Here is a 25,603-nt window from a genome sequence, read left to right as displayed (position 1 = left end):
CTCTAGCGCTTTCATATAATATTACTATAATGACTTTTGTCATTGTAATAATCACTTAAGCTGTTATAAGTGTCTTATACTTTTAATTTATTTATAGTATCAATTTTATAATATACAAAAATTGAATCGTACTGATTTTATTTACAATAACGGTCAGCTTTCATTTTGCTTCTCCTATCTAACAAAGTTTCATGTAAATTTCCTTCCACTTTCGCCTTTTCCAACTCTGTACGATCGGATTTATTTACTCTTAATTTTTTATCTTGAAATTTTTGAAACTTTCTCCTGTAAAGTTAAATTATCAGTAAATAAATTCTAATAAAAGGTATAAATAGTTTTTTGGTAAAATTTATATTATACTCACACATAATTAACTTCAACTTCTGCAAGTGAACCTTGTTCTTCTTTCGGAATATCTTTACTAGGGCTCTGAGAACGTTGTATTATACTTCTTATGACAATATATTCAGATAAACCAGCTGTTTTGTTCTGGCAAATTATGTCGTCATCGTTTGAAACCGACATAAAGCATCCAGTGTTATTTAATATTGCAAGCTTACCATCCTACAAATAACGATTTATAAATATTATATTTAAAAAGCAGTGCAACGAAAAAAATTAAAGGCAAACTTTTTTTAACTAAGCTATAAATATTTATTAATATCTGTGTAGAAATTACTTGAAAAATTGGTTCCCATTGTTCGATCGGACCCACTGCATCACTCCGTCCGATAACAATACCATTTTTATCAACTCCAAGATATTTGCCGTATCCTGATTTTAGGGCAACCTTAGTTTCGCTTATAGGAAACGCTGTTAATATTTCTTCAGGCAACGGACTTTCTCCTTCGCTATGTGGTGCCCCAAGAGTAAATAATCCGTTGTCTAGCGCTTTCATATAAGTTTGGTTTCCAAATTCAATAGCTACCGTGCCAGTAATTTCAGCTACATTTTTAACCTTCCACCATCCTCCTAAAAAGCAAAATATTTTTTCATTCACATACAGTATGTAAAATATCAAATTTAACTTATAAATGTAATTGACGCTTGTTATGCACATGTAAATCGAAGATTTGAGAGGCCTTAACCAAAAAATGAAAGTAGAAATAAATACCATGTGTAATAGTGTCTTTATCTTCCACAGTGGTATCTTGTTCTTTTTCTTGTTTTTTAGACTTTCGTTTTTTCGGTCTAAAAGAAAAAAAATATATAAAAATAATAAAAAATAGATAAAAGTAAATAGGTAAAAGTAATGAAATATTAAATTTTAAATACGATAACGAATGCAATATACCTCGATTTTTCACCTTTCAATATTAATTTCCCCGATCGTACTTTATCATATTCTGACATTTTAATGCTTTTTAAACTTTTGCTATAATGTTAATAAAAAAGAAAATGCGGTATAGAGATCTCGTACAGCACAGAACGTCTATAGTTTGCACACAAATACACCAGCGTCCATCTCGACACACAGGAGGAATTATTGCGCGTCGGTACACACATACATACATACAATAAAGCGAGAAAGTTTATTAGTGAAACCTCAACTGTAAAAAAATGTTACCATATATTTATTACGTATATTATATAAAATGTACAAAAATATTTTAATAAGATAAAATAATTGTATTATTTATTATTTTTGATGATAAACGTTTGACGTTACCTTGTTTCTTTATATAAGGTTTCACGTTTTTTAATTTTTTTAATTTAATAAATACACATAACATAAATGGCAAGTATTTTAATCATTTTATTGAAATTGTACAATTTTTTTTCTTATAATTTATTGGTCCAATATATTATATTTTTTCAGCAGGGAAAGAAAGGTATTAAAGTAAAAAATGTGAATGAGAATAAGAATACGAATGTAAGTATAAGATAAATTACTTATCTATTTATATTATTTTTTTTAATTAGAAAAACTTAATAATTAAAGTTCAGTAAAAAAGTCTTATCTTCTAAGTTATTTACACATTGTTTTTATCATTTTCAATTTACATCAGTTTTACCTAGTAAGACTTCAGTAAGGGTTTTCATTTCATCTAACATTTCCTTATAGATTTGATTCGTCTCTTTTAACTTTGTAATATGCTCTACAAGTTTTTTATTGTCTTCCAAGGTATCCACAAGTGCCATTTGTCTTTTTTCAGCCAAAATTTGCCAATAGTTCTCACTAGGATTATCTATAAATCATGGAAAATAAGACTTCAATAAATATATATATATTTACATAAAATCTGGATTAATACTATAAATTTAGTATCAAAAAGACATAGCAAAGAAAAAAACTATTATTTTAAATGTACCTGACATTAAATCATCTGCTTTAATTTTGATATTTTTCTTTTGTTCAGTCTGGGCAGCTTTATTCTTTTTGACCACTTTTTTATGTTTAGCCACATCTTTTTTAACTGTTCCCATTGAGTTTCTAAAATACATTTTGCATATATAACCTATGTCATTTTTTATAATGTAACACACTATCATAATAGCACTCGTTTAAGATTTGACTTACTGCTTGGATTTTATTTCTTTTGATTTGTTAGATTTGAAGATTCTGTCAGCACCGACTAAAGTGTTTTTATCAGTACCTGCTGGCTGCAATACCTGCAAAGGTTTCCTCTCCTTGGCCTGTTAAAAAAGCATTTACATTCCATTATTTTAGATACATTCAATTATTTTATCACTAAAATAAATACTTTATTTTAAGATACTAACTTTAGGACCGACCGTTTTCTCCATCGTATTGTTTTTGAGGGAAAATTAAGGACGTAGAATAACGTTTAACAGATCGATGAAATTGCGACGAGGCGTTAATTTTCTTCGAACCAACTGTTGGATTTCACCGACCTCACAAACAGCTGTATATGATAGACAACTGAGAATCGTCCAAGAAAATTTATTACTTAGAATGCTTGGACGCGGAGATCTCTTGTGTGTGTGCAGCAGAGCTCCTACACCGGGCAACGGACCTACAAAAACAAAATATTATTTTAGGTTAGGATTCACCGAAGATAACATAAAAAAAAAAAAAGAAATTGATCATATTAATAATAATAATGATATAAAAATTATATACGTAAGTAACTAGAAAATAGAGATATTAATATAGAATTAAATATTATATAAATTATAAAAATATCAATAGTTTGTACCTTTATAATATATATCTATTTTTCTCGCTTTCTCCCTCCTTCCGATTTAGGCAGACGCTAACCACCCTTACGTGGTGGTGGAGAGAGTCGCGCCCTGAAGTGACAGCGCGAGCGTCATGTTGGCGAGTTGGGTTGGGATATCGATCGTGGACCAGTGGGATGCTGGCCGCCCAACGTTTCGTTAATCGCACGTCACCATTTGACACTCCAAGTGTTTTGTTATCCTGCCTTTCTCGGGGTTTTTACATGTCTTATCTATAACTACTGCCAAAGTACATGTGCCAAAGGGTGATAGTTTTCAGGGAGTGCTCGCGAGTGTTTTATCTTTTCACCCGTTTGTAAAAAGCCGCTGAAAATGGAGATAAAGGTGCTCACAATTTTGCTCAATGTCTTCGGTCTCGCTTACGGTAAGCTCGCTCAACTGTTATCGAAATTAAAAAAAAAAAAATAGAAAAAAGAAAGGTGTGAAAATGATTTATGTAAAGGATATTTATAGCCATTTCTATTAACTTTATTGTAAAAATATGTATTTTTCTTCTGATATTTTATTTCGTTCATTAAAACGTATCGATAAATATTCTTTTTTTCACAGGTAACAGAATGCTTTTCGAAGCAAATCCCGATACTAAGAGACTCTACGATGATTTATTGTCCAATTATAATAGATTGATACGTCCTGTTCTTAATAATACAGAGACTTTAACAGTTCGGCTGGGATTAAAGTTATCACAATTAATAGAAATGGTAAAAATATTAATATAACTGCTGTGCTAGTATTTCGAAACTCAGCATTGTATCTTGCAATATTTTACTTCACTTATCTTACATTTACGTTATATTTAAAGAGTGTGGAAATTATTAATTAACACTTAACTTTACAGAATTTAAAAAACCAAGTGATGACAACCAGTGTTTGGGTGGAGCAGGTCAGTCATATATTAGCTTGTTTCACTTTTGCAGTAGTGATCGAGTTTTATAGTCGGACAGTCCTTACGCTGATATCTATCTGTTTCTTGCAGAAGTGGTTTGATTATAAATTACAGTGGGATCCACAAGAGTATGGTGGTATTGATATGTTATATGTGCCTTCCGAGAACATATGGCTTCCGGATATTGTTCTATATAACAAGTAAATTATTAAAAACAAAATTAATCTTCTTCCAAAATCGAGCAAAAGCAAATAAAAAATTTTTTTTTACAAGATTTCTAAATAAAAGTAAAATTAATTTACTGTCGTTGAAGTTTTATAAAAATTCAAGGGAAAAAAAACCCCTTATATATTTTAAAAAGTGTTTTTCAAATAAATCTTTCTTGTTCTGTTGTACAGTGCCGACGGAAATTACGAGGTAACGTTAATGACAAAGGCCACTTTAAAATACACTGGCGAAGTATCGTGGAAACCACCGGCCATTTATAAGTCATCTTGTGAGATTAATGTAGAATATTTCCCATTCGATGAGCAATCGTGTCTTATGAAATTCGGCTCATGGACTTACAACGGCGCTCAGGTTATTAACAATATTATATTCATATACATATACAATATTATATGCAATGCAGAATACTTATACGAAAACTATTAAACCTTATAAAGATTATTTTATTTAATATTAAAAGTTTATTAAAAAAAATTAAAAGATATATAATTTTTTTATAATTTTAAATTATATTTTAATTTAACTTTTTTTTTTTAACATATCTTTTGTAAAGTCTTTTTCTCGCAGGTAGATCTGAAGCACGTGAAACAGGAGTCTGGTAACAATCTTGTTGCAATCGGTATAGATCTCACCGATTTTTATCTATCTGTAGAATGGGATATCTTGGAAGTACCAGCGTCACGTAACGAAGAATTTTATCCATGCTGTAAAGAACCTTATTCGGGTAAGAGTAAAGAAAATTTTGAAAATGAGCGAAGTAAAAAAAGAATTTTAATTAATTTGCTTTAAAAATAATTTTATTTATATAACTACAATTGTTTAATTTTAGACATTACATTCAACATCACGATGAGAAGAAAAACTCTATTTTATACCGTTAATCTTATTATACCTTGCGTTGGCATTACATTTTTAACGGTGCTGGTTTTTTATCTACCCAGTGATTCCGGTGAAAAGGTATGTATATTATTTGAGCGTTCTAATTTATGTGTATGTGTGTACCGCAATGGGAAACATCTTTATTATATCTTAATCGCAATATTTGTTAATGCGTTTCGATCAATTACAAATCATCTCAATAAGGTAGTCATTCTGCAGTATAGAAAAGTCTTAATTGTATTTCTTTCTTTCTTTTTTTTTTTTTCTTTCCGCAGGTATCATTATGTTCTTCCATCCTTCTTTCGTTGACGGTGTTCTTCTTGCTCTTAGCCGAGATCATTCCGCCGACGTCACTAGCTATACCTTTGCTCGGAAAATATTTGCTGTTCACAATGATTTTAGTTACTCTGTCCATTTGGATCACCGTCTGCGTCTTAAACGTACACTTTCGGTAGGTCATGATATATTTTACACATTTTATAAAAGTTAAATAGTTTGCATTTCCATCAAGTAAACAATTTAATGATTTTAAAATAATAAATTCCGTGAAGTAATTAAAATTTATTATGTTAGTTTGTAACGAATAAAGTTGAATAATGACAATGTTGAATTATAATTTTGTAGATCTCCTTCTACGCATAATATGTCGCCATGGGTAAGACAAGCATTTTTAAATTGGATGCCAAGGTTTTTAATGATGCGCCGCACGCCATATTCTACACCGGAGTACGATGACACTTATATGGATAGTGCCTACACTAATGAAATAGATTACAGGTAATGCCAGTTTTTTTTCTCTTTGCTAAAAAATATATTTAATCTATTAATACTTGAAACTTTTTATGACAGTGTAAGTGATTATCCTTTGGAATTGAAAGGGAGTCCAGATGCGTTTGAAAGTGTCACTTCGACATATAAAAGTATTAGAGATGATGATGCGCGACACATACCACATGCATCCGGTAATGCTTTTTTTTTATTGAGCATGCTATTTAATAATAATAGTAATAAAAAATATATATAAATAAAAAGATTTACACGCGTATTAAAAATAATATTATATCGACCATTATTCCAGTTACTGACAGCGAAAATACGATGCCGAAACATTTATCCCCAGATGTCATAGCTGCTCTCAAAGGTGTACGTTTTATTGCTCAACATATAAAAGACGCAGATAAAGATAATGAGGTAAATATAGTTCACTTTTATCAACTTTAAATTTTTTGTAAAATAATAATTATCTGTTCAATATATTAACAATATTTAATTATTGCTAATATATAAGATTAAAAACTACAATATTCATTCGTTCTCATAGGTCATAGAAGATTGGAAATTCGTAGCTATGGTTTTGGACAGATTTTTTCTTTGGATATTTATAGTCGCATGTATTGGTGGTACATTAGGGATAATATGTCAAGCACCTAGTCTGTATGACACGCGAGTACCTGTGGACCAATTACTTTCTAATATATCACATCGCACTTATATGTATCCACCACAAAATACAACGATATTTAACGAAGTATAACTACTGCGGCACGTATAAAGTGATTCGCGTGTAAAGAGCAATGACATATTATGTCGTACGTATTACATTAATTAAACATGTTCGATACCTTCCCTTAACATTTCTTCTTTCAAAGAATTTATCCACTTTTCCAAGTAAATCAAATAAGAATAATTTTTCAATTTCTGAAAATATTTAATCTTGAGGAAAATTAATTGTTATTTAACACATTATCAAAATATCAGGGTATTTACTCAAAAAAATTAATGCTAATTAAAATATGTAGAATCTTTCCGCGGTGCAATTAAAAAAATGTCATTAAAAGAAAAAAATTTAGGATATATTATAATATAGCTTACGCAATTAGGTTTGTTTTTTGCATCGGCATTATATTTTGTATTGAGAGAAAAATATTGAACAAAAAACTTAAAAAAATAATTTTTTTAAGTGCAAGTAAAAATAAAATTTTACATAATTTTTTTTCGCTTTTCCTATAATTTAATATGACTACAATATATGACCAAGTAATTTTAATACTTATTAAAATAAGCATTGTTAAACGTATCTTCCATAGGTTGAACTTCTGTAACAAACGTAGCAAAAACGAAATGAAAAATAAAGTACGAATTTGGTAGTTTGTATACGCGAAATATATTACGCTGAAGTTAATGAGAAACTTATGCTGTAAGAAAAGGTAATTTAATTTTTATTTATATAATTATTTCATGGTAATTATATTACATCGTTTGAAATAAAAAATTTATTAAAATATTCGTTTATCGTAGTCATACATCAGACTCAACTTTGGCACTTCATTATTTACCAGATGATTGAAAGGTAAAATTCATTTTGATGACAAAATATATGCTATACAAATGTATGTAGGATTACAACGTTATTAAAGTTATAATAAATTAATCTTGATTTATTTTTAATTTTTGTAAATAGGTAATTAATTGATGTTAATGTAAAATGCATTTTTATTAAACTAAAAAATGATTGAGATTATCAGACACTTTTTGTAAAGGAAATAATAATGTGTTTTGGGATATATTAATGTCAAATAATCCTTTATTCTAAATCGATTATCATTAATTCGGGCGATTCACTTGTACTACTAATAGAGCTAGCCTGTGATTTCTTTGGCGATGGAATGCCACTAGCCGATTTCTTTGTACTTTGAGTTGGCGTATTATCGTCATCATCGTCCTCGCTGTCTGATATTAAATCGATAACAACTGCACGTTTTTTCTCTTTTGGCGCTGGAGTAGGATTGGTTTCATCTAAACAAATAAATAAAATTAATTATAGTAAAGAATCTAGTTTTAAAAATTATTCTGTTAAGTATTTTCTTCTTACCTAAATCTACTGTATCCACATCAATCTTATTTTCTCGTGAATCAGTCGTAGGTTTTGTTGTTTCGCTTTTTTCTTTATCTTTGTCTTTTTCTTTTTTTAATACTAAATTTTCCCACGAACCGTCTTGTAGTAACTGAATTTCGTTCACATCTGGCAGTAACTTGTTTGAGTTAAGAACCTCTTGAAAATATCCATCGATTACAAGATTATCGTAAAGTGCCGCTTTGTCACAAACTGGACAATTCCAAGTAGGTTTTCGTTCATTCATTTGAAGGAACAAAGAAGCGTCAAAACATTGCAGATGAGAGCATGTTGATGAGCGACATGGCGTGCACATTCTCATCTTTCCTAAAGGACATGCTAACGATACTCTTAATGACGTAGTGGCTATTTCGCTATCTGCATCTTCATTTAATTTCTCCTTAACTGTAAATTAATTCACATTTTTAATAAAAATTCTTTTGCTATTAGTTTAACATTCTACTGCTTATAAAACATTAAAAAAAATATATATATATATAAAAAGGGTTACTTACTTAAACCTCTAGTGTAATCGGAGTGTCTTACGCCTCTATTTTTTAGTCTATTGAGTAATTCCGCACTAGATAACTTTCTGACGAGGTAAACTGCGATTGCGTATCGCCTACCATAATCGGCAGACCATGTAACGCGAATCTCATTTCCAACTGTAGGTGACAATTTCACCAAGGGACTAATATTGATAGGCCGTGGCGGTCTCTTCGGCTCTACACTAGGTTTATTAGTAGGTATAGGATTCTGAAAAAGTATTACACAATTTCTAACATTCATTAGCTTTTGCAAACATTTACAAAATTATATATAAACAAAAATCTTTTATAGAATTTAAACATTTAAACTCAATTAATTTAATAATTAAGTTAAATAAAATTTATGTTTGTAAAAAATAAAAGAGAAAATTTAAAAACTGATTTAACTTACAGGTAAAGGACACAATTTCCCATTAACTTTTACTGCAATATTTGGAGGAAAATAATCTTCTTGTTCGCATGACGTTTCTTGCAAACAGAATCGCATTTGTACCTAATTATAACAATTTATATAAATTATGAGATTTATAAATACATTAATTTTCACACGAGATTTCAACATACCTGTACAACATAGTCCATTTTACTGCCAGCTCGACAGTCACGAGAGCTAGCAATATCTGTCGCTTGTTGTGGTGTTAAATGAAATAAAAACGTATTTTCTTGCAATCTTATCGATCCTTGTGGCATTAAACTAGAAGGTTTCAATAATTCACCCAACATATCAAAAAATGGAAGTTTTTTCAACCTAACATCAGGATGAACTGGATATTGACTTGTAGATTGTATTTGTAACGGATTTGGTAAAACTTTACTAGGATATACAGGCTGTTGATATGGATTATAAGCTGTATTTGTAGTACGCTGAAAAAGATTTAAAATTTCTATTTCTATTTTCTATTTCTATTATAATTTTTGAATAGCAAAAAACAATTATTAAATTTTGTATACAGTCATACAATATAAATGTATTTATTAATATTAATTTTTCCTGTATTAAAAAAATAATATACTTTACCTGTGGTGCTACACTAGTATAACCAGTTGATGGATATACTGGATTGGTCCTAGGTGCCTGAGGTAAAGATGCTTGATGTGCTGGAGGTAATTCTTTCCCTGCAGTAACTGATGCCTGTTGCTGTTGTTGTTGGCTCATTGCTTGTCTTGTTAAACATAAATATATATCTTCAGATACATTCATTTTTTAGATAAATATATAGTATAACGCCTCTACCTTAGAACAGATTTTTCAAGTTTAAAAAAAAATCTAAGGGGTGTTATACTACATATATTTACCATAAAAATAATAATATAAATACCTTGTTGAATAATAATTTCTATTGTGCATATTTTGGTCAATTTGTGGCTCAGATGAACTACCAGTTTGGCCATACATTTGATGTGTTGCCATTTGATCTGCCCTGAAAAAGATTTCCTTTCATATTTGGATTATAAATTATGTTAATAAAGCTTGCTTTTTCACTTTTGTATCTGACTGCATGCTGAAAATTTTGGAAACTCTGGAACAACCACAATCATGCATGCAACTTATAAAAAAAAATCCTAAAAAATTATTCCTTATAAATATCTTACTGTAATAAAGCTCTTTTTTTTTTTAATTTTTTTTTTTTTTACTTACTGTATTGTTTTGTACAATTCACGTATTTTTAGCCGAATAGCTGGGTGTGATCTTAACCGTAATAATTCTAATGCACGTGCTTGTAACTCGTTCTTTCTGCCGGATTTATTTCTACCGGCAAAACCAAGAAGCATCTGAAGCTCAGACACTCGAAAACTTAATACCATATTCTGTAATCAGAAAATTTTATATCCTCTTAGCATTTTTTTAGTATAATATTTTATAAATTACACTGGAATGTAAAATTATATTGTGAATTAACATTTTTTCTTTTTTTTTTACGTTTTAAAAAACAATTACTTTAAAAAATCGCTAAAGCACCACATTGTAATGCACGTTTAACAGCTACTATTTAAGATAACCAGCGCGCTAACGTCGCAAGATTAATACAGGCATGTCGATGCTATGGTTAAAGTAAACACACGGAGGCACGCTATCGTAGGAAAAACGTCATGATGAAACAGAGACGAAGAGATGACACGAGAGGTTACCCATGGTATATCGATGCATGAACTTGCTGCGAAGCGCGGTTCGCAGCTGATTTCAAGCGTATCTCGAATCGTGGCTGTCGTCGCGAAGCGAATCTGCAGACGGGCCTGCACCGCACAACCGTCAACAGGCACCAGATGTGCGACAACGCCGACCGCACGGGGGGACCACGCGGCAGTGAGATCGAAGTCCGTACCACGAACCGGCACGGAGGCGTGCGTGGCACGGGCGCTGCGATGCAACGCCGAGGAACAACCGAGGGCCGTTGCGGGCTGGAAAACGAAACGGACGCCGCGTGGAACGGGACGACGGCTCCTTTTGCCAGGACTCGGAGGATCGTCCGACGATCGCCCACCGTAAGTCAGTCAGAGTTTCCTCCCCGTCAGTTTTTCCGGAAATCGACGGCGCGCGACATCGGCCGATATCCACGACGCGACAACGTACCGCTTTACGTCGCGCGCCGTGCACCTGCTCCCTTTACAACGCGCACCCACTCACCTCGAGCTCCTCGGTATCCGCCATCTTCTTGGCCGACTTTTTACCCGCAGCCGTTTTGCCGACAATTATTTCGAAATTCGCGACACGGGAAAAACGCGCGACACCGCCGCCGCCGCCGCCGCCGCCGTGCTTCGCTGTTCACGCCCGCCAATCCCTCCTCGCTGCACTCACTCAATCGTGCACTCTACTCTCTTGTGCTTCTTGCAAACACATGCACACAACACAAACGCTCTCTCTCTTTCTCTTCTTTCTCCTGCGGTGGAGTGCTTCTCTTTTGAATCACGCGATATTTTCTGTCTGCAAGGATACTGGTTGCGTTGCCGATTACCCAAAGGTCAGTAAACAAATTAATTAAGCGAAAGAGGAAAGAAACGACGAGACGTTCTAAACGAGCAACGCGAAGTGTATAACTATTGGTATTTTGACTTGTTCGAAAAGCGAACCTTCCAAAATGGCATCCAACATTAACCCCACAAACGTGTTCTGTAAGGAGGGAAAGGGTAGTTTCCAGCTAGCGACAAGGGTAATATTATGTGCATCGCGCGGTAAAGATATTAAGCCCGTCGATTAGCTGAGAAATAGTAATACAAAAATTTTTTACCATTTTTTAGCCAATTAACGATTTAAACCGAGCTTAAAAATTAATTTTGTTGAGCGGCAAGCACAAAGGCAATTACACAATGCAGCGGGCAGTAGAAATAGGTTTATTTTCTAAAGATTCCGATAAAATCCCTAGCACACGTGCTCTTCTATTGGATACTCTTGGATTGTTTTTGAACCCCACGTTAAATCTGGGACAACTCGATGCCAGCCAATGTAGAATTAGTTTTTACATACGGCGATTAGTTGTGAACGTTATAACTTATGTAATACGCTTACGATTATGCGTGTATGTGCACGGACGCATGTGCGAGTGCAATCCGCGTTTATTTCCATCTCTTTCTACTACATGGAAAATAATCACAGGTAACGTTTCAATTTAGCATTCAATTAAAACATAAAATTTTGCGACTTCCAACCGGCACGATAATAAGTAGAGAATGTGAGTAGCACTTTTAAATTTTTGTAATATTTCTTAAGATATATAATTTGTCACTTTTAAATTATATATTGAATGAAAATCGCTGGTTGAATTCAAAGTCCATCGTACTTCGTTTCAATTCAGCGCAGGTTTATACGATGTAGTGTAAAAACTGTGCGAAATTGTCGCATTTAGGGCTCCAAGATAAATAAAGACGGCACTATTTTTAACAGATATGATAATCAGACCCTTGTGTTTTACGATAACGTGACTATAAAAGGGGGCGCGATTTAATTTGATCGTGTAATTGACCAAGCAGTGAGGTGTTAATAGATTTATATATACATTCTTTTCTTTGCGAACAAATAAAATAGGACATAAGCGATGAAAGGTAAGTAACTTTTTTCAAATAACATGTATAATAATTAATACGTGTTAAATTTATATAATTTACAACACTTTATATATTGGCCACTGCTAATACTGCACAATGCGTATAATTAATTAAATTTAAATATGTGTTACTAATTGTGCATTTATATTAATTTTATATTTATATTAAAGTAATAAATTTCGAAACAAAATCTAATTTAAAAATAATTACAATCTTAGGTAAAGAAAAAAAGAAAAAAAAAAAAATTATTTATCGTGTAGTAATAGCGGTAATTCAATTTAATTTGAATTTAATTCAAATTATAAATTTAAAAAGAACGTAGAAGAAAGATACGCTAGAACAAAATTATTTCGTATCCAAGGCAAAGAATATATAATTATAATGTTAAATAAAGTTCATAATTATAGTTTTTGAGGACACTTGGACGTCATTATGATTTCTCGATTTATTTAGTAAATTTTACATTCAAGTAATCGACATATTGTTAAATATAATAATAGTTTGTACTAAAATAAATGACTATGAATCAATAGTTCAAATTTGATTAAGCTATTTTTTGGTCGATGTAGGAAAATACTTGATCGCCATCGCCTTTTTGGCATCGTGGACCGTAATCAGAGCTGACGAAGCAGAGAAAACCTTTGAAGCCGAAGACGAGTGTCCGAGCCCACCGGACCCTTGTCCGCCGAAATTAATAAAACATAAGGATTGTGCCAAGTATTACGAATGCAGAAACGGGCAAAAGTTAGTACGTGAATGCGCGTCCAATCTATTCTTTAGTAAAAGATGGAACGGCTGCGTTAATAAACTGATTTCGGATTGTGCGCCTCCAACTCCTCCGCCAACTTCTCCACCTACGACTCCAATTCCGACTTCGGAACCTAATGTATGTCCGGCACCACCGGATCCTTCTCCGCCAGTATTATTAAACCACGAGACAGATTGTGACAAGTATTACGAATGCAAAAACGGTGGAAAGGCATTGCGTTTATGTGCGGAGGGGCTGTTCTTTAGTAAAAAATGGCGCGGTTGCGTCAAATATGAATATTCGGATTGTGCTCCGCCAACTCCGTCTCCAACTCCAGGTCCAGGCGAATGTCTAGATGGTGATTTCCTGGCGCACGAATGCGAGTGTAATCAATTCTACCAATGTATAAACGGTCGGAAAGCTCTGCGTTACTGTCCAGTTAACTATCATTTTAATCCTTACGACAAAAATTGCCAGGAAGGTACAGATTGTGATTTCTGCAAAGAAGGCGAATTTACGTATCACGAGTGCGATTGCAACATGTATTACGAATGTAAATTCGGTAAGCGGGCTTTGCGTCAATGTTATTTAGGAACGATCTTTAACGGAAAGACATGCGTTCCTGGAACCTGCAATTAATTCTTTCATTGTTTGACTTAATAAAATGATTTCACATGTTAGTTGCTACGAGTTACGCAACATAATTGAACGAAAAGTTCTCAACGAGATTATTCTATTCTATATCATAAACCGGAAATTTGCAGACGACATATATTCTGCATATTGTCATTAGATTTTTAGTGTTCACCACACCCTATTATAGATATACATTAAGTACGATGTTTGAAAAAAAAAAGAGACGTCGAGAGAGAGAGAGCGAGAGAGAAAAAAAAGGAGAGTGAAAGAAATAAATAATGTTACAACGTAACAACAATTTATTCGTTATTGCTTACCACCATCAGTTCTATTCATTAATCCTTATTAATATTAGTACAATAATACTTATTTAACATAAATACAAAGTTCTCGAAAATGTAGGACATATTCAGATTAAATCAGAGAAGATATTCAAGTAATAATCTTACGATTCGAATCAGATTTTTCAGATTTGATAAGCAATAATTAATGATGAAATAGAGTATAAAATTAATTGCATTTAATATATTACAAGTTACTTTTTATTTTACTTTTTTTTTAATTACTTTTGTTTCAATCTTACTTTTACATTTTGAATATCGATAAATAAATTTCGGTCGTAGCTTATCTATTTTCTATAAGATGTATGCAATCGTTAATTGCTTTATATTGTATCTGACCCGTATCTCTCCGATTGTACCTTGCTTTCCGCGTTATCTCCGCTATCTCATTTTACCAATGCGTCATTTTATCTGATCGATTTATCTGAAATATTTTGCGCTTTGATATTGGGAATTTAGCAGGCGTTATTGGGTAATCGTATATTTTTCGTATCATTTTGAACATTCCAGCGCACAATTTTACTAAACTGTTGCAGCATCGCTGCAATATTGTTCGGATTACTGTATAAATCGCTCCCCGCAGCTCCTGTACTTACTTGTGCATAAATACTTTTTCACTACGACATGCATTCTAAGACAGAATTCTCAAAAATCGTTTCTTTGCCTTTTTCGTAACCGGCACAGTCTTGCAATACAACGTCTTAATGTATTACATTCAATTTAATATTTGAAAAAGTATTATCAATTTTATCATCGAGAGCGTAATAAAATTTGAAATTAGCTTGTACTGAAATAACTTACATGCTTTATTAGATTTTGCTTTCTGGGTTAATTAAGTCGTACGCTATTTTGCATTAAAAAAAAAAAAGTTATTTAATTAACTTTCGACATAATTTTGCAAGTAAATTATTAATTTTCAAATAATGTACGACACATCTGATTTACTTACATTGTTTTAAATTATATGTATATATATGAAAGAAAAAGAAGGAAAAGAAGTAAAGAAAGGGTTTATCATTTTTATATGTAATTTATTTCTGTTACAAGTAACAAATTATGATGTCGTTTGGCGTATATTATCACAGGTTTGACATAATAAGACAATTTCAATAACCTTGTAACTTTTTTTCATTTAAAAATAATAGTCATCTATTTTCCATGGGTCCCAATCGTTTTTACAGGTTGCGTCGTCTGTCAGAATTTCGCACGTTAGAGTAACGTTATTAAAGTACTCTCCCCAAGCGCAATCATGTATTGTCTTTGTATTATTTTTGCATTCGTAATATAATCTGCAGTCGCACTCGTGATGCCACTTCTTGGAGTTATCCTTGCAATAGCCAGGAGTTTCGCACCCAGCAGTTATCGGACTCGTGCATGTTTGCGTAGCTTCGTTATAATGTGTATTATTCGAGCAATTTCTCAAGTACCAATCGTTATTCTCGCATTCATAATACTTTTCGCAATTACAACCATGCTTCGTCCTATTTCCTTCCGAGCATATCGGCCATGAACAATTGAAGCCTTTTTCACATTGCAATGTCCCGTTGTGGAAGTTTTCTCCTTCGGGGCATTCACGCAAGGCTTTTTGACCGTTTTTACACTCGTAATAATGTATGCAATCACACTCGTGAGGTATCAGTTCGCCTTCTTCGCAAATTGGATCAGGATCATCCAGTTTGCAAGTTTTAGGATCACCTTTCTCGCAGGTCCTCGATAAAGGATTGAAAATATGACCAGGCTGGCATTGTTGTAGAGCCTTGCCACCATTTTTGCATAAATAAAATTCTGCACAATTACATTCGTGCGGCAATAAATCTCCGTCTTTTTCGCAACGATCAGGTCTCGGATTCGACGTTGGAGTCGGCGTCGGAGTCGGAGGCGGACAATCCGAAATCGCTTGATCGACGCATCCACGCCACTTTAAGCTAAAGAATAAATTAGGCGCGCAAAAACGCAATATCGCTCGACCGTTTTGGCATTCATAAAACAGGGTGCAATTTGATTCGTGGCTTAATAATACTGGCGGGCAAGGATCTGGTGGTGCCGGACATACGTTAGGTGTCGGTGTCGTGGGTGAAGTTGGAGTTGGAGTGGTTGGCGGTGTTGTTGGAAGCGGACAATCCGAATATCTTTGATCGACGCAACCACGCCATCTCTTACTAAAGAATAGGCCAGTACTGCAAACACGCAATGCCTTTTGACCGTTTCTGCATTCGTAATATTTGTCACAATCCGACTCGTGGCTTATTAATTTTGGCGGAGAAGGATCCGGCGGTGCCGGACATTCGTTTTCGTCTTCAAAGAAAAATGGTAATTGACTCGCGGTAATTACGGTCCAAGATGCCAGGAAGGCGACGGCGATTAGGTATTTCCCTGCATCAAACAGAAAATATTCCGATTAAAAAAAAAAAACAAAAAACTTAATCGATTATTACTCCATTTAATTACCATTTAATAAAATGCGGTTTACTTTGTACGTGAATTTTAATTTTTAATTAAACGAGAAATTGTAATGATGTTAAAGTAACAGAGAAGCTCGAAAATTATTGTTAAACTTCGTTTTAACACCACTTTGATATTATTCAACATTATCACTATCGTTCCTTGCTCTGTTCAGGTACAAAGTAATTATTATGATATATAATATAATATTAATGTGTAAATATATTCTTCAATAACTTTACCACCTTATATCATCTTATAAAAAAATGTATCACTCACCCTTCATTGCCTATTCGATCTGTAGTCGAAGAAAAGAAAAATTTCGATTTACATATAAAAAAATTAACACCTCACTAATTAGTCAGTTGAATTCATGACTGATTAAATTAAGGTGCTTCGGCTTTTATAATCACGTTATCGTTAAACACAAGGACAGATTATCGTATCTGTTAAAAACAGAGCTGTCTACATTTTTTTAAGAACCCTAAATGCAATGTGCATATTTTTGCAGATTCTCATAATGTGTGAGATTATATTTCTCATGTCACAATCAGAAGAAACTAACATTTTAATTTACATATAATTTATTACCAAATTATTATATGTAACGTAATAATAATGTAACACAATTGTATCGCTCTCTCTTTAATTTTGCAAAATTACTAAATCTTAATAATTAAATTAATAAAAAAATATTACGAAAGTATTTACTAACATGATTCAAAGTAAACGTATAATTTACTACGGCTTTTGATAAGTGCTCTTGAGTTTACGATACTTTGAATTAAGGATCATAATGTTCACTACAATCCTGAAAAAAAAATGTTATTCTTCGAAACCGGAAATGAGTATTATTAATTATCAGATTAAAAGGAATTGTCAGATACGAGATGTTCTATATCAAATTTAAAATACGAGCAATGTTAAATTTGTGTGTGAATATAATTAACTACGACAAGTTTTGCTAATTGTGATGTAAAAAAAAAAAAAGAAAAAAGACAGAAATTTAATTCTTATAGCAAGGAAAAGTAAATTTTATTTTATCAAAAATATAACTTAATTATATTACTGATTAGAAAATAATTTGAGTGTGGAAATAAAATGGATTAATGAAGTTATCAACGTAATTCCTGATTAGATAGCGAAGAAATATTTTCATGTTAATCTTTAATAGTACGAAAAGACCGGGGCATAAAATCCGTTTGATGTACCGCAATTTTGCTAAAACGAAAAAATAATAGTAGAACATACGCGAATACAGTTTTATAGGAAACATTATTTCTACCGAAAAGATTAAGGGTTTTTAAAGTTTTATATACGTCTAAGTAACTTTTAGTTTCCGGCCTTAATATACTTATTCTTGTTATTTAGTGATAAAAAGAAAAAAAAAAATCGCTGCACAATTTTTGCTTAATTAACAATTAAAATAAAACTATTAGCAACTATAAATGCATAAAAGTGTAACTTTTTATTGAAATTATGATCATCTATCGTATCATGTTTAATGAATTCATAATCTTTTATCATCGAGACCTTTGAAATTTCGTCTTGATATCTCAATTGATCAATATTATCAAAGTAGGTACGTTTAAATCGTGATATCGAAATTTGTAATTCACATTGATACAATTTGCAAAATTAAAAAAAATTAAAAATTATTAGTTATATAATTATTTAGTTGAGAAAAATAAGATATTGTAGTTTATTTTAAAATTTTTCTACTACGAAGTTTGACACTAACATTTACTATTACCCTCTATTCTAGAGCAACAAATTTTACTACAATTGTATTTTGTTATTGCTCAGATATATGCTTAGATAATATTCCAATTATTATTACACATTAATTGTATACATTTTTCTTTTTAATTGATTCTAAATTAAAATAGCACTTGCGCGCGTGCACACACAACACACATCTTAACGCCGTGTGAAATTTTTGGATACAAACGAGAACAGATAGATATTAAAATTTGTCATTGTTATTTACTTTACATTATACACTCGTTAATTTTTATTTACTTATTAAAATAATTAAGTAAGTGTCAAAAACTTCATGTTGATAGATCACTAAAATCTTTGTCACTTATGAATACAAGAATTGCTTATACATAAATATATGTATACAGAGAATATGCACTTATCACGAGCCCACCTCTTTCTTTTACAAGAAGAAATTTCCAACTCTTGTTTCACAAATTGCATCTTTTATATTTGATTAGGGGCAACAATTATCACAATTTTTTTTTAAGTTGTTCAAGTATTATATCTTTTATATCTCTTATATAAGCTCATAAGCAGAAAACTGTAAGAGATCTATTTTTTGTTTCTTATCCACAAATCACTGCTGATGTGCGCATTTTCTGTATCTTGATATCAATATTTCATTAGTCTTGTTATTGGCACGAAGTCCGATTTCTATCGAATATTTAATACTAATCAAGGACTCCGTTTTCTGATCAAATATAATGAGTTAATTTACTTTCTAAATTTCGTACAATTCGAGTGAAAACCAATTAAAAAGGAAAAAAATACGTGACTGGTTGTGTCACTCGTTTAGTGTGATTTTCGTGTTGCAGGATGTTCTGTATTTGACGATGTGGGCATAAAGCATAAACTGTACTACAGTTCTATATATTTTCTAATACTAATTATATCTCGACTTTATTTCATGACTTCATATTTCAATATTTTTATTTTTTCATAATTGGGAGTTATCAATTTATTAAAAAAAAATGTACTAAATAACTATATAATTTAATATATACTATAGTAAGACGTTAAATTTCAAAAGCAATATTATTTGAAATAATATTATAATAAAATTTTTTTATTCCTATATGTATAATATTTTAAATAATTTTTTCAAATGTGTTATAAATCCACTTAAAACGGATCATGACTATGAGTCACGTAATTTATTATATCTCGATGACTAATCTACCGACTAAGATACCGAAAAACCTCTCGATAACGATAAGAAAAATTATCTGTAATATAAAAAACTTTAACATAGTTTTCTAGATGTCAAAGTTTATCTCAAGGTTTTATTAAATAGCATATATTTTTTCTACACAAAATTATATCTAAAGTAAATCGAGATGTTCGCAAACGCATCTTATCAAGTAATTTTAATAACGATATTTTTTATTGTCCAATATATAATACTCGATATCAAAAATTATAGTTTGAGAATAAATTGTGAATTTTTATGTGTCATATCAGCAAAATATAAAAGAATATTCATATTAATTATAATAAAATATTAAAATAATTAATTAATTAATTTAAATTTTGAAAAATGGTAACAACTGAGAAAATGACGATTCCAGATGACGTAGAATAATGCTCATTATAAATCGTAATTGTAATAATTTGCACTACTAACTAATTTACATATTTTAAAATTAAAAAAAAAATTATCTAGCGTGTTGCGCCAGGTATCTTTTTTACAGCTGAATTTGGTCTAGTGTAAATTTAAAAAAAGGAAAACATACTTGTATGAAATTTCGTGTTTTTTCACGAGATGTCTCTATAGTATCAGTTTCTTATCAGTTTCGGTGAGCAGACGTTGCGACACACCTTGTCCCAAATAATTTTAGATATTAATTTGATCAAAATGCCGCAAGAGTCCGTGACCATATTTCCATTCGGCTCAGTTATAAGAATATATTCTATTATATTTATATAATAAAAAAAAAAGTATAAAGGATGCTGGAATACTCGAAATTATCCAAGTTTCAAGTGCGACGAACAATCGTCGTTCGGAATATACGGAACGGTTTCAGATGAAAAGCTGTCCAGAATTCGTGGACCGCGTAACACTCTCTCTTGTTAAAATAAAATTACTTCCGGTATTTTTTTATTCATATTGTCGACAAACTTCCACCTCTTACACTTTTAAATTTTAATCTCCTCGATAAAATATATTATGGTTCAAGACGAAGGTTGTATCGTAGTGTTTTACGTGAGGATTACACGCCGGAATTTGTTATCACGCATTGTTGGAATTATAATAGTGAATCCGTTCGCTGCGCGAGAGATACGCATACCAGTAGAAGAGATTGATAGTCAGAAAGAACAAAGGGAACATCACGCGACTGATACGGTCGATCTTCGAGACCGAGTTGAATCTAGGTGCTCGTCGACGTCGTCTTTGAGACGCGGACGACGTTGCTCTTCTGGACGGTGGTGGCGGCGGCGGCATTTGCCTCGGCGGCGGGCTGCAGGTAACACAAGATATTTGCCAGTGTTCCGATATCGCTGGATCTCTGTCGGGCAATGAAATCGCCGACAATGGTATTACTTCGATCACGCTGTCGCCGTTTATTGCGAAGTTCCCGCGTCCCCGTGCGGAACTCGCTGAGCTCTTTCGACGAGTCTAAAATCAATATTTTTCGCGAATTAGCCGAGGCGTTAATTAATTTCTTTTCGAAGGGACTATTTACCGTTTGATTTTTTATTATCCTTCTGGTTACGTCTTCTTCATCGTTTGAGCTCTCGGTGTCGCTTAGGTCGGAGCTGAAGTAACATTCGCCCGATCCGTATTTGGTGAAATAATGCACCACTGCAAATTGTATTATAGTAGCGAAGATAAACGCGAATGACAGAAAAACGAAGAAATCCAGAGCGGTTGGATAGGAAACTTTAGGCAAATCGGTTCTCGCCTCGAGTCCTAAGAATGTCATTGTTAACACAGTAGTTATACCTGGAAAAAAATATATATATATATATATATTACTTGACAATCAAATTATGCAATTGTAAATTTTATAAATTGTAAATCTCACCTAACGATACTCGATCGGCAGTAGCTTCTCTGTTTAACCAAAATGAAACCCATGATAAGACGACTAGCAGAACGCAAGGGCCGTAAACTTGTATTAAGAAGTTACCCATATGCCTTTGCAAGTGGAAGTACACCAAGAGCATCGAGTATTCCGCTGAAATATTCATATTTAATATAAAGCACAATATAAAAGGTGTATTAAAATCATTAGGAGGATCTTTCCTGGCTGATAGCTTCATTTCGTACTTGTACAGTAAACGCACAATCAACTTAAACGGCAACTATTTGTTGTTTACTAATTGATAAAAATTTAATTAAAATTTCCAGAGAAATTTATGTAACATTTAATTTCCCGGCTGCTCGTCTGTACAGGCGGGCAATGAAAACTTAAGGGAGAAAGAGAGGTAATAATCGTCTTTTAGAGAAGAAGGCTGCAATTAGTCGTCACTTTCTATGCGCCGACTTCCGACGCTACTCGTTCTTTACTTCGTCTCTCCGTGCTCTCGATATTAATGATAATGATGAGGTCTACGGATTATTTTTCCCTTGACCGAATTTTCTGTCGAGCTCCCAATTTTCGATCTTTTCTCATTAAGGTACTTTCGTTTATTTGTCTATCTTACGAGATAATATGTGATTATTAATGGTTTGAGTTTTATTGAAATTTCTTGATTGCAGATTTTCTTTTTTTTTTTTACATTAAAATTTGTTAAAATAGAATTTTTTTTTATAACGAGCTAAGAGAAATATAATTGACAAGTTAAATAATTTTGTTTGCAGAGTTTCACCTACCCTGTGAGAAACCTGGCGCAGTTGAATGATTTGCGGTGGGACTAGCGACCAGATCAAACTGTGACAGCTTCATGTCTTCTGCTATTGCGACCTGTCTTGCACTGTTCCACTTGTAGATTACATCGCGTGTCGTGTAGCCAACTGTAAGTAAATTAATTACACGTTACTAAAAAATTCAATAGTGTGTCTCAAATACGAGGTAACGAAAAATTAAGTAAAGAGCAGAAGGGAAAAGGGGAAAGAACTTTACGGAAAGTTGCGAGGTAAATGAATCTAAACTTACAACTGCCGAATTGCAATGGACATCTCTGGGTGTCCATTGGAAAATCTTCGAGATTCATCGGACATCCCGCTTTAATCGTAAGTCTGCAATAACAGAAGTTTTTTACGAATTATAAATAATCAAATATAATACAAATTTTATGTAAGACGTGACATTATGGAGCGCGCGCCATTTACTTTTGCTTTCGCTCTTCTTTTCTCTTCTTTTCATTTTTTTTTTTTTTTTTTTTTTTTTACTGATTTTTTCGACAACGTAGATAAAGAGAACCGAAACTTTTATTCCATTGTAATGACAAGTTTTTCCTTGCCTTATGAATAATAATTATAACCGAGGAGGCGTGATGAAATAGAATCAAACAGAATGAAACTAAAGAATAGACAGAAATTAACTTCGCGAAAACGCTTCGTTTTTTTTTTTTTTTTTGTAAGAAGACTTTGGAGGAAAAATGAAACGATTATATTTATATTTTTAATATAGCACAATAAATATATGACTGAAATATATAGATAATAATAGATCAGCTAAAGTTTTTGTGCAAATTTTTATTTAAGCATAAACTGGTCATAAAGAATTAATAGTGTTGCGAGAAATTTCATTGTGCGCTTATCGCATGAATGCTCTGAAAAATATGAGTGCTAACAATTTTTCGGATAAACATTCGGACGACAAAAGCTAATCCGAAAACTTGATTCCGAAAAGACGTTGTCCAAGTCAAAGGAAAAATAAAAGTAAAAGTCACTCTTGAAAAGTTTCTCGCTATTCAAACAAGAATTATAAAAGTTGTTTTATACGATTATATTGTATTTGGTGAAACTTAGGAAAAATTTGCAAAAGGATGAACAACTGTGTACATATTTTAATAATATCGATAATTTTACGTGAAGAAATCACAGTTTATTACTATTTTATTTTATTTTTTTTTTGTACATTATATTATTGAATTGTAAAAATGTCAAAATCAGCAAGTTTGATTTATTTTTGTTGGTTTAGGTAGACTTTGGCAATCAGAAATAAAAGGCAGTAGTTAATAAAGTATCGAGTAAATAACACACCGCGAACGTGATCACGATATTTTCGAGTTTAATTAGGTATTGGATCTAGTTGGTTAGAGAAAAATATATATGAGACTTCGTCTTTTAAGGCTGCAGTTATATCAAATTTCTTCTTCTCCTTTTTTTTTTTTCTTTTACTTGAAAAGTTTTATTAAGTTTTATGTAATTACGGTAACTGATACTCTTACGATTGATGTAATTATTAAAATATTTGTGACTGTTGTTCAGAAAATTTAATTAATTATTTTTTGGTTATTATAAAATATTTATTTTGATGAAATAAAAATATCGGTTTTTAAATAACGCAAAGAGAGAAAGGGATACTTAAAAATTTTTCACTTTCTCGATTTAAGTTAGACATTATTAAAGCCACTTCGTTTTTTGTTGTCAGTATAAATCGAACACAAAAGAAGTACTGAAGTGATACGACCATCTCTTTATTATTAATTTGTTCCCTTTCTCTTGACCTAGTCTTTTAGATAGGTTCTATTGTGTACAGCAGAATTAACCCTTGAGTTCGAGATACCTCAGACCTTGTGTATGTCACGTCTCCGAGAAAAGATTTGCAGAGATTTGGTGTCGAGCGAGCATCGACATTATACTTGCTTCTATCTTATATCCCCAATCATTATTTATTGCCGTTAAAATATTAGATTGTGCGTTACAGATAGATTTAAACAAATAGAAATAAATGAAAATATTGAATTAACTTAATTCAAAAAAAAAAAAAATATGATTTGCAATCTTTCAATTACTACTCCTCTTTTAAAGTTATATAATTTAATTCTCATATAAAAACTTTGTGTCTACAACCGACATAATTCAGTCGTAATTTTTTTTACGAGCGATTGACGATTAGAGGAGAGAGGAAGCCAATTTTCTATAAAGTTATAATTATTATAAATATCACGATGCTCGATTAAAGTTTACCTGGAGCTGTAAAGCACGCTGCCATTTTGATAAAGTCTGACGAATTTATTCGGGCTAGTGATCGTATGCAAGTAACTATGCTTGCCATTGTAGAAGTAAGTATCGGGCTTCCAGATCCGTGCCAACATAGAAATGCTCAGAGCGAGTGTCTTCATATTACTTCCTTGAAACGCTAAACGTCTATCGACCCACGACTGTCGAAAGTAACAATCCATGGAGTACGTCTGTGAAAGAATTATAAGAAAAAAAGTTTTTTTTTTAATTAATAGTACGTCGTAAATTAAATATTATAGAAAATATGACTGACCATATCCACTTCAGAGATAGGACCCATGCTGCGGACCATAATATCGACCTCGACGGTGGCTGGGGGCCCGCCAAAGTCTGGTCTAACGCTATTGTCGTAACCCCGAAGTAGATTATCTAATAGATCGCTAATATTGCTGTGATTGTTGCTCTGGGTCTTAATGGAAACCCTTGCATCCGCGTTGACCTCTCTAAACAAACGTCGTAATTTCATCAGTCGAGTAAATTGCTGCCTATTAAGATGAGTTTTACTTTCGCTGATTGTATATAAGACGAAAGACGTTCTTTTCCAAATTAATTACATTTGGAAGATAATAAATGAATATTTACGTGGATTTATTTCGGCTCATGAGATAAAAGTAACGCGGAGGTTCTTGTAGATTGAACTTACAAAAAGGTCGACGTAATGAGCTTGGCAAAGACGACCAGAACTGCTGTCCTCGTGATGGTAGCTTCATAAGTCGTATTCTTGCTTCCTTCGTATAAGAATTTGTTCATCAATTTAATTTAACAATAGAACGATTCAATGTTTCATCTTTACAGCTAAAGTTATCGTAACGTATATTAATAAGAATAAAGAACGTAATTCTGCGTCATTGTTACAA

General features: G+C 32.2%; 7 protein-coding genes and 1 long non-coding RNA gene across 12 annotated transcripts; 3 read left to right on the top strand and 5 right to left on the bottom strand.

Moving 5' to 3' along the window:
- Positions 1–6: 6 nt before the first annotated feature.
- On the bottom strand, positions 7–1,477 carry Frg1 (FSHD region gene 1). Its single transcript, XM_070656170.1, has 5 exons — positions 1,295–1,477; positions 1,115–1,191; positions 680–972; positions 365–564; positions 7–285 (listed from the first exon to the last, which is right to left on the bottom strand). The coding sequence occupies exons 1-5, from the start codon at positions 1,351–1,353 to the stop codon at positions 138–140; spliced, it is 777 nt and encodes a 258-aa protein (XP_070512271.1). The 5' UTR covers positions 1,354–1,477; the 3' UTR covers positions 7–137.
- A 397-nt stretch (positions 1,478–1,874) lies between these two features.
- On the bottom strand, positions 1,875–3,305 carry LOC139102333 (geminin-like). Its single transcript, XM_070656171.1, has 5 exons — positions 3,162–3,305; positions 2,725–2,978; positions 2,522–2,637; positions 2,313–2,434; positions 1,875–2,189 (listed from the first exon to the last, which is right to left on the bottom strand). Exons 2-5 carry the CDS (start codon positions 2,746–2,748, stop codon positions 1,996–1,998), a joined length of 456 nt encoding a protein of 151 aa, XP_070512272.1. The 5' UTR covers positions 2,749–2,978; positions 3,162–3,305; the 3' UTR covers positions 1,875–1,995.
- Positions 3,306–3,328: 23 nt separating this feature from the next.
- Positions 3,329–7,633, top strand: Nachrbeta2 (nicotinic acetylcholine receptor beta2). Of its 3 annotated transcripts, none has more exons than XM_070656164.1 (13): positions 3,329–3,568; positions 3,754–3,905; positions 4,043–4,290; positions 4,489–4,669; positions 4,886–5,042; positions 5,148–5,275; positions 5,473–5,648; positions 5,822–5,974; positions 6,047–6,159; positions 6,276–6,388; positions 6,519–6,786; positions 7,285–7,404; positions 7,496–7,633. In XM_070656164.1, exons 1-11 carry the CDS (start codon positions 3,517–3,519, stop codon positions 6,729–6,731), a joined length of 1,686 nt encoding a protein of 561 aa, XP_070512265.1. In that variant the 5' UTR covers positions 3,329–3,516; the 3' UTR covers positions 6,732–6,786; positions 7,285–7,404; positions 7,496–7,633. The 3 variants fall into 3 exon arrangements, with proteins under 3 accessions (XP_070512265.1, XP_070512264.1, XP_070512266.1); XM_070656165.1 differs by having other exon boundaries at positions 3,333–3,568; positions 4,043–4,087; positions 4,181–4,290; positions 6,519–7,404; XM_070656163.1 differs by having other exon boundaries at positions 6,519–7,404.
- A 128-nt stretch (positions 7,634–7,761) lies between these two features.
- On the bottom strand, positions 7,762–11,696 carry Su(var)2-10 (E3 SUMO-protein ligase Su(var)2-10). 3 transcript variants are annotated; one of them, XM_070656160.1, is made up of 9 exons: positions 11,265–11,696; positions 10,278–10,447; positions 9,958–10,059; positions 9,657–9,801; positions 9,203–9,502; positions 9,030–9,131; positions 8,606–8,846; positions 8,070–8,495; positions 7,762–7,993 (listed from the first exon to the last, which is right to left on the bottom strand). In XM_070656160.1, exons 1-9 carry the CDS (start codon positions 11,286–11,288, stop codon positions 7,782–7,784), a joined length of 1,722 nt encoding a protein of 573 aa, XP_070512261.1. In that variant the 5' UTR covers positions 11,289–11,696; the 3' UTR covers positions 7,762–7,781. The 3 variants fall into 3 exon arrangements, with proteins under 3 accessions (XP_070512261.1, XP_070512262.1, XP_070512263.1); XM_070656161.1 differs by lacking the exon at positions 11,265–11,696 and adding an exon at positions 10,578–10,753; XM_070656162.1 differs by lacking the exon at positions 11,265–11,696 and having other exon boundaries at positions 9,958–10,158; positions 10,278–10,388.
- Positions 11,507–22,570, top strand: LOC139102336 (uncharacterized). Its single transcript, XR_011545684.1, has 2 exons — positions 11,507–11,598; positions 22,416–22,570. It is a non-coding gene; the product is annotated as an uncharacterized lncRNA (long non-coding RNA).
- Positions 12,570–14,361, top strand: LOC139102331 (protein obstructor-E-like). The gene is made up of 2 exons (XM_070656169.1): positions 12,570–12,676; positions 13,249–14,361. The coding sequence occupies exons 1-2, from the start codon at positions 12,670–12,672 to the stop codon at positions 14,064–14,066; spliced, it is 825 nt and encodes a 274-aa protein (XP_070512270.1). The 5' UTR covers positions 12,570–12,669; the 3' UTR covers positions 14,067–14,361.
- On the bottom strand, positions 15,415–17,257 carry LOC139101835 (peritrophin-48-like). Its single transcript, XM_070655282.1, has 2 exons — positions 17,126–17,257; positions 15,415–16,777 (listed from the first exon to the last, which is right to left on the bottom strand). Exons 1-2 carry the CDS (start codon positions 17,130–17,132, stop codon positions 15,537–15,539), a joined length of 1,248 nt encoding a protein of 415 aa, XP_070511383.1. The 5' UTR covers positions 17,133–17,257; the 3' UTR covers positions 15,415–15,536.
- Positions 17,852–25,596, bottom strand: Grd (GABA-gated ion channel). The gene is made up of 8 exons (XM_070656166.1): positions 25,390–25,596; positions 25,000–25,189; positions 24,693–24,916; positions 22,711–22,793; positions 22,428–22,568; positions 21,637–21,789; positions 21,295–21,554; positions 17,852–21,227 (listed from the first exon to the last, which is right to left on the bottom strand). Exons 1-8 carry the CDS (start codon positions 25,494–25,496, stop codon positions 20,841–20,843), a joined length of 1,545 nt encoding a protein of 514 aa, XP_070512267.1. The 5' UTR covers positions 25,497–25,596; the 3' UTR covers positions 17,852–20,840.
- Between the last annotated feature and the right edge of the window lie 7 nt (positions 25,597–25,603).

Source organism: Cardiocondyla obscurior, linkage group LG04 (genome assembly GCF_019399895.1).
Source record: "Cardiocondyla obscurior isolate alpha-2009 linkage group LG04, Cobs3.1, whole genome shotgun sequence".
NCBI classification, from domain to species: domain Eukaryota; kingdom Metazoa; phylum Arthropoda; class Insecta; order Hymenoptera; family Formicidae; genus Cardiocondyla; species Cardiocondyla obscurior.
This window is presented reverse-complemented; position numbering and strand designations above follow the sequence as displayed.